We start from the raw sequence: 8,541 nt of genomic DNA, 5'->3' as shown, positions 1-8,541 counted from the left end.
TTCACTTAGTTACAACTACAGATAGATTTCATAAGATGAATTGCCCTACTGATGAATTGAAGACCAACTCCTGAATCTTTATTAAAAATGTACTTTATTCGTGTAATCTGAATTATAATCTTACTGCATCTTTTTGTTATTTATTAAATTTGTACACTGCCCGACTCCCAACCGTCAAAATAGTTACACAACAGATTTTATCTGCCAAAATGGCAATTGTCTAATAATTTCTAGTCATTTTGATTACTTAATAACAGATGATTTTCATATTTTTGCATAAGCCAAGAATCTTGGAAAAACTCTAGTGTACTTGGCAAAGATGAGCTGAGGCTAATATTGGTCTTGATTAGGCTTGGATTTTTACAGCTTCCATTCAATCAGAAGGCAGTAAAATCATTTGTAGGACATTTTGGGTTACAGTTGATTTGATTGAGGCAAAAAAACAAAAAACAAAAAACCAAAACCACAGAAAGGCTAGACTCGTCCACCAGCATTTGGAATATTAGAATGCCTTGAGTATAAAAGAAGTGCAAGAAATAACAAAGGAGTGGAATGATTAACTCTCAGGATAAGCTATTCCTTAACTGCTGAGGCTGAATTCAAAGAAAATAGTTTTGGAAGAGCAATCTTAAGTATCAGCCCACATAGTTCAGTAAAATTACTGAGTTCAGCTAAGTGAATTTCCAATATCTGTTTGGTAAGGGAACAATAGTTGGCAAGACAAAATTTTTAGTTATGTATTTCCCAATAAAACAGTGTTTCTCCATAACAGGATGTTGCATTTGAGGTCGATAAACTGTCACATTCATCCTACATGGTATGTGGGTTCTGCATCTGGTGCATAGAGGCACCAGCTTCAGTTATGACTTGAAAACATACTTCAAATCCCAAATTAATAGTTCAGGAACCTAATCTGTCGAGGAAAACTAAATTGTTCCTCAAAAGCAAAGAAAAGACCAAACCTAAGACAATTTGCCTAGTGATAAAGCTGTCATGGTGATTTTGAGAAGGAACAATATATTATCGGTTGGATCAGGAGGAGAGTCTGGTCTTTATTTTCTTTCAATAGATTCAATAGTTTATTTTTATTACAGTAATATACAAGCCAAGTCCTAGCAAACAGCCAATACCAATTAAAGTAATTCACACCATTTGTGATTCATATTTCAATCCATATACCAACACTATTTCTAAAGGAGAGTGAAGTATTTATTAATAGTTTAAAATTCTGTACATAAAGCAATAGATTGGAAGGGAGTTGGATGAAACTCAGCGAATTCCTTGATGGATAATGCTGGTTTTAGTACTGCTCTCTTTCTCCTTCTTACGTGCTGGGTCCAACTCAAAGCAGCGCCAAAGCCTCAGTGTTTCATCTGCTGCTGCTGAAGCAACTGTGGTTCCATCTGGGCTCATAGTTAAGCTTAGCACCCTAGCAGTGTGACCTAAGGAAATACATTTTACAAATAATTGTAAATAATAGCTGATAATCTATTCAAATTGGCAAAGGCACTTTTTCTTTGTGGAATTGAGCAGCATAATATGTAGGTTAAATTAATCCAACTCAGGAAAAGCAATCATTTTGGCCATTGGCACATTTGAAATTTTAGGAGCAAAATAAAAATTCTCATGTGTGTACAAAAGAGCTGCTACAGTGAACACAATCAAATTTAAAACACCAATTTACCAGAAAAGAAAATAGCCCTTAGCATGCTGTGGGATGTTTGTTGGGCTCAAGGACAATTTTGTAAATATGTGTAAAGATTTGTGCTGAAGCCAGTGTTCTATAATTATATAAAAATCTTTAAAAAGTGAGACAGGGATGCCATTAGGTATTGATATTATTGGTACACATTGATGTTCATGGGCTTCATTGTACCTTCATTTATGTAACTGCAGTATTTCCACAATGGGTCTTACCTTTCAACTCCGTGACCTTTGACATAGATGGGTATTTCCACACTACCAGTTGGTTTTGAGCAAAGCCATGACCAGACACAAGTTCTTTGTAATTTGTAGACCATAATATGGCACAGACCTATTAATACCAGAAAAAGTATCCAATAAATAAAATATTGACTGGATATAACCTTATGTAGAAAAAAAATGCAGCATGTTAAATTTAGAGTGTTGAAATACTCTTTATCTTTCTTCGAAATGTATTAAGCAAACCTACCTGGGACTGTGCATCTACTGTGTTGAGGCAACTCCCAGAGCACACATTCCAGATCCTTATGTGGCGATCACTTGTTCCACCTCCTGTAGCCAGCACATTGGATTGCCATGGACTCCAAGCCACAGCCTAAGGGAAAAAGTTTACTATTGTCACCCTTCTCAGTGATTAGAAATACTGTGTTTGCAAACTACAGATATTCCTCATTTCTGACCACATTTGGGACAGGCAAACTGGGCCATTAAGCAAAGATGTTCCTAAGTGAAATTGCAATTGTGCTTATGGTCTTTCTTCAGTTTTCCTTTGTTTTACAGACCTGTGAAGGTCGTAAAGTTACTTTTTCATTACAATCATAACTACAAATGGTTGATAAATGAGGCAGTTGCAAAACAAGGACTATCTATAACTTAAGAAGCTCTATTAAAATGCTATCATTTTAATTTCTTGTCATGGTTATTTAACAAATTCTTGTGCTGTCAGAACCTGAAAGTGGCTACCATTTTGGACTTTAAAAATCACAACTCACAATCAAGATTTGTTTACTGTATTACAAATTTCAATTTCCAAGAGAACCTAAATTGCTATGGTTTGGATTCAGACCACACTGCAAGCTGTAGAACCTGGTTAGAGAGCTACCCAAATGACTATTAATTGAGCTTTATACCATATAATTTTGTACCAATAGATGTATGTCTACTATCTAAATACAGATATGTACTTACCTTAACAGCTCCCTGATGTTGTGTAAAAGTCTGCACAGGAGGTAGTGACCAGTTGTCCCCTTGAGCAATTGACCATATGTTTACAAGATTATCATTGCCTCCACTGGCCAAGTAACGGCCATCAGGTGCCCATTTTAGCCCACATACTTCTTGTGTATGACCAGCAAGTGTTGCCACATGGTGTTCTGCCACACGGACATCATGATGATGTATGTGACCAGTCCGTGATCCACTGTAAGGGAAAATTAGCATATTCTCCTATATCAAATATACCAGGCGGCCAATGTAATATATTTTATCTTCACTATGAAATGTATAAGCCACATGGCCCCTTTCCCATCAGTGCCCATGAGATCTATTGCTTAGAAATTATTACCTGGACAGGATGTAGCTATTCCAACTTAAAGAACTCACACGGGATGAATGACTGACCATATTTCGTAGACGCTTTTTCTGCTGGATGTCCCATAACTAAATCAATATAAACAGTCCAAATATCCAACCTTGTTAATTTTTATTGTCTCATGGAATACAGCCCAAGTGATAAAATGCACAAAGCTGTCCCACTTGTTATGAACATATTTCATCTATGTAGAAATGAATCAAATAATGACCGTAAGGACTATCAAAGGAAGCAGTTCATAGTTTTCCAATCCAAAATGTAACAAGCCCACATTGGTTTAAAAACCAAAGGTATCTTAGAAGTTTCCCCCAAAAGAGAATTTAACTTGCTTTAATATTAAAAGATTTTTTTATTCTTCTCTGCCCCATTGCCAGAATATTAGGTTAGCAATATGCACAGAGGTCATTAAACACAGCCTCAGTTGCCTCACCTGGACCTCAGCATTACTTGTGCCAATTGCAAGGTAATTTCCTTCTCTGATCCATGAAACAGAAGAGATGTAGTCGTCAGGGTTTTCCATTTGCATGAGCTGGATTATTTCTCTAGAATCATAATTCCATAGATAAACTGATTTATCCAGAGCCACGGCCAAAAAGTTGAGGGAGCTCCAATCAACTAAGTTCAGATCTAAATGAGAATACACACTAGTTTGGAAACATAAAGCCAAGTCAAGATACAATCCTTTCCTATCTCTCCATGGTAGCCATATACAATACAATATGGGGACATAATTCTTTCAAAGGCAGCTGTAATATAGCAGAGCAGATAGGTATCCTCTGCACTTTGGAACAAAGTCTCACTAAAATTAAACTCAAAATCTATGGCTGCTTACAGTAATCATTTCGAATATCTGGGGCATCTAGAATCCGCTCTGACACAGAGGCTATGTATCTATTTATCTTCCTTGTGGAGCCTGGTGTGCTCTTCTGACTATAAAGCACTTTGAGATTGTTCTGGTATCCTGGAAAAGAGGAAACAATTATCAGCATAAATAAAGAAAAACTCAAATGTTCCTATAATTCCAAGCTAACAGGATCAATGGAAATTTTGGGAAATAGGAGTCTCCATTTAGAGGGCACTAGCTGGATTTCTTTCAATAGAGACATCAGTCTTAACATATACAACAGATAATATATTATAGAAGACTGTAAGAGATACTGTAGAGTTTATTTTCTAGCGCAGCGAAGGATTACATTATGAGAAAGTCAAGTTTTGTTCTTTTTTAAACAAGCTGAACACAAACTAATTCAAGTTAGCAACAGTGCTGTTATTCAGAAAATGGGCTGCTTTTTCCAGTGTGGTTCTAAATAGTGACTTGAAAAAAAAGATAAAGAAGTTTGTAAAAAAGTCTATAGTTGTCAGCTTGCTAACTGAACATCTCTAGACTAATTCCCATTAAAACACAAACATAGATCAATGGAATCAATTTGAATGAACTGGATTATGGACCACTGCTGCAATACCAGTTTAGAAGCCAGCTATTATGGATAGGAGCTTTTATCCACAAGGGATGCATCTGGAAACCCACCATGCACTTCACTTTTCAGTTTGCTCTTGTGTTGAATAAGCCCAGTGCAGACTTACCTTCAGGGGCATTCTGAGGTTTTCCACTTAGTCGCAGGATTTTTGCCTCTTCAACATCAAAACCATTAAGATTCATTGCCCAGGCTTTCTGATGCTCCTTGGAGGGGAAAAAAAAAACACTGTAAGAAATCAATAATACTATACTTGATCACACAGAATTCAGTCACTGTACCAGACATTTAAACTCTACCTTCTTGGTGGGTGTCTCCTCAGATGATTCCTCTTTGGTTAAGAGAAAATTGGCCACATCCATTTGCATAGCACTACGATTAGGGATGTATCTATCGCCTCCAGTTTTGTTTGGAGTATTTTGTGATTTGGAACCAGACTTACCTGCAAAACACAGATTTCATTAATCTGTATCCCCTCAGGTAATTGCTAGCCTGAGAACAAGATACTTTTATTGTTATCTGAAAGGGTCATTAAGATAAACATACATGTCCAGCACTGGAAAACAAATTGGAGAAATAGCACAGAACAAAGACTTGGCACTTAATGTCTGATTTCATGTCATACAGTGATGTTTATCCTCCCATTGGCTACAAAATACATCTTACCTGGTGTTTTGGAAGGCGTCTTGCTGGTACTATGAGGCCTGTTAGCTGGTTTCATAGGTGAAGGAGCTGCAGCATCTGAGGCAGTTCCAATGCTGGAAGCAGCACCATCCTTAGCCTTACGCTGCCATCGTGCAGGAGGGACATTTGGTATTGGGGCATCAAGTTTCAACAGCCCGTGCAAATCACTCTCAAACAGAAACTGTGCCATAGGGATGCAGTGCTGTGTAATCGGAGCCAGGGAAAAAGTAGGTAAGTTGATCTCAGATAAGGAAGGACAGTAGACAAGAACATCAGGAAAATGGACTTATCTGCATCCACAGGATGGCTATAGGTTCACACATCTTGTTCCAGAATAACAAACGAGATAAGATTCGGCTGACTGAATGTAGTCCTTAAAAGCACAAGCGGCAAGAAAAGACTATCCTCCTTTTCTTTAATATTTTGCTTCCTACCTGACTTTTCCCTCACGCAAAAGGTGAAAATAGCTCAACAGGATGGAGCTTGCTTTGTACTTTACAGTTTATCTTCAGGAGGTTTAACCAGCAAACGTATTGCAATAAGACAAAATAGTGATTTTTCTCTTATTGCGATACGTTTGCTGATTCAAAGCAGCATGTTTTCTTTCTCATACAATTTCTGGGTCTGTTTCTGGCACTGGGGGGAGGGGAAACACTTTGTGCACCGCGGCAGAATACGTTGCAAGAAATATTGGGCAGAAAAACTAGAGGATTGGAAGAAATCGAGAACCAGAAAAAACAAAAACAAAAATGCTTTTAGGATCCTAAAAAATTCGGCTCGGCAGAACCTCTTACTTACCACTGCTCTGACTCCAACTTTTCCGGCTCCTTCCGCCATTCAGGATTTAAACTTCCCACTTTGTTTAACTATTGGTCATTTCGAACTTAACGTCCGCCGGATGACTTACGGCTCGCCCGCCTAACTTTACTTTCATTGGTCCCTGAATGTAGGTGGGTGTGGCTTTGCTACCAAACATTTCTCTGGATGGTTAGTTGTCTTGGATGGTTCCTACATTGTCGTAACGGGGGAAGTGGCGTGCAAAAGGTTTCTGCCGATGTTCGGGGTGCGGTGGGAAGGGGAGGGGGAACGTTTCCATGGCGTTTGACGCTATAATCAAAATATTTTTAGTTCAACGTTCTAAGGCTAGCAAACGGCTATGGCTCGGTGCTTAGAGAGACGCAGGTCAGACAGAAGCCGCAAGAAATTACACGGGGATAGCTTTTATTTGATTGCCAAGCCTAAATTGATGTAAACCTTTCTGCTAAGCAATTCAAGTGGCAAAATCGGAGAAAAGAGTGTTCTTAAAGACAACTGCAAGATTTATGGAAAGAGACTCGTTTTCATGAGACATCATGCCATAAGATACTGCTCATCTTCTCTATGGTTAATGGAGCTCATCTGCGCTCAAGTTGTAGGTCTCCAGCCTTAATCACGAGGCTAGAGCCTTTTCATGTTCCAAGGAACGAAGTAATGTTTTAAAATGGACACCTATAATAGATTTTTAATTTAGAAAATCAGTTTGTTCAATTGTTTATTAAATAGCATCAGCATCTTCACCCTCTAGTTGCAGGAAAGACCCAAACAGGTAGTACTGTACAGTAAAGAAGCTGTTTAGCAAATGCAGTTTTCAATTCAGCTATTTGAAAAATGGATCCCAGCAAGCAGTCCTCTGAGACAGATACCCTGCAGCCCTTCAGATGTTGCTGAATTATTTCCAGGTGCTTTTGCTAGCAGGCTTGATAGTGAGAGATGTTGATGGTTGTAGTTCACCAACTACAGATGAACAAGGTAACATTACTTGCTATATGTTACTTTTTTTAAACCTTATTCTGAATTCGCTTACAAGAATGCTCCATGTTCTGCCTCTTGTACTTTGATTAGTACATTTGATACTTCCCTTAATCTTGGATACATTTTTCAAAGTGCATTTTCAAAGATTTAAATATAATCTGGGAGTTCTAGAGACTCATAACTCCTGCTTAAAGAGCAGGTGGCAGTCTTGACCAGGAGGCGCTTTGTGCAACTGCAGTTTGTACACCAGTTATACCCTTTCCTTGACCAAAAATCCCTGCTCAGAGTCACCCGTGCCTTCCCGTCTTGATTATTGAAACACCCTTGAAAAATATCCAGAAGCTTCAATTGGTTCAAAATGCATGCATGGTTTTATGCAGGCCTAGATGTGCATATGTATCAACTGAGAAAAACATTGGCTGTTGATTTGCTTTGGGGTCCAATTCAAGATGCTAGTTGTCACTTCAAAAGCCCTACATGTCTTGGGACCAGGTTATTTGAAGCACCATCTTTTCCCAATCAAATCTACTTAATCCACCAGAGCAGGGAGGCAGGGAATGCTACGTGTCCCCTCTCCTAAGGAGGCCCATCTAGCGGAACCAAGAAGGACCTTCTCCATGGTGGCTCCCTCCCGGTGAAACATCATCTCCTCAGAGATTATTGACTTTGACACTCCTTCATAAGACATGGTTTTGCCAACAGGTCTGGGGACCCCAGGGTGGGATGGAGCCCATGAAATGGCTTATTTGATTGTTGTCATCAGGGAATGAAGAGTTATTGCTGTTTGATTGCTTTTGATTGTTTTTATACTGTATTGTTTTTTTAACCTTTATATTTTTAATAAATACATTTCTGGGACAACTCCATTCGAGAAATTTGGTTTTATTTGTTATTATACTAGATATAATTGCCATTCTGCTAACAGAATATATCTTTAAATGGGGAACATACCAGGTAAATGGGAAGTACTTACAATATGCAGTCTCGGATCCCAGTTTTTCTTTCCTCACTTCAACCTCTCCTCCAAGTGACAAGAGAGAGTACATTTATATTCAGTATAACAGGGGTCCCCAACCCCTAGTCCATGGACCAGTGAGTGAACAGTAACAACTGGGCCGCACAAACAAGCAAAGCCCCATCTGCAGGGTGCAGGCAGCACACAAAACCATGCCCCTCTCTGGTCCGTGGAAAAACCTCTCCACGTAACTGGTCCCTGGTTCCCAAAAGGTTGGGGACCTCTGCAATATAACATCTTCAACTCCCTACCAAGCATTGGAATTGACATTTCCAACTCTC

The 8,541-nt window shown here is 38.8% G+C and overlaps 1 protein-coding gene across 1 annotated transcript; it reads right to left on the bottom strand.

Moving 5' to 3' along the window:
* Positions 1-77: 77 nt before the first annotated feature.
* Positions 78-7,963, bottom strand: CDC20 (cell division cycle 20). Its single transcript, XM_039323409.1, has 11 exons — positions 6,253-7,963; positions 5,437-5,656; positions 5,070-5,212; positions 4,880-4,976; positions 4,128-4,256; positions 3,726-3,922; positions 3,269-3,363; positions 2,893-3,124; positions 2,174-2,299; positions 1,918-2,035; positions 78-1,442 (listed from the first exon to the last, which is right to left on the bottom strand). The coding sequence occupies exons 1-11, from the start codon at positions 6,289-6,291 to the stop codon at positions 1,270-1,272; spliced, it is 1,569 nt and encodes a 522-aa protein (XP_039179343.1). The 5' UTR covers positions 6,292-7,963; the 3' UTR covers positions 78-1,269.
* Positions 7,964-8,541: the final 578 nt, after the last annotated feature.

This window comes from Crotalus tigris, unplaced genomic scaffold, assembly GCF_016545835.1.
Source record: "Crotalus tigris isolate CLP2741 ecotype Arizona unplaced genomic scaffold, ASM1654583v1 scf7180000024167.7108832, whole genome shotgun sequence".
Lineage (NCBI taxonomy): Eukaryota > Metazoa > Chordata > Lepidosauria > Squamata > Viperidae > Crotalus > Crotalus tigris.
This window is presented reverse-complemented; position numbering and strand designations above follow the sequence as displayed.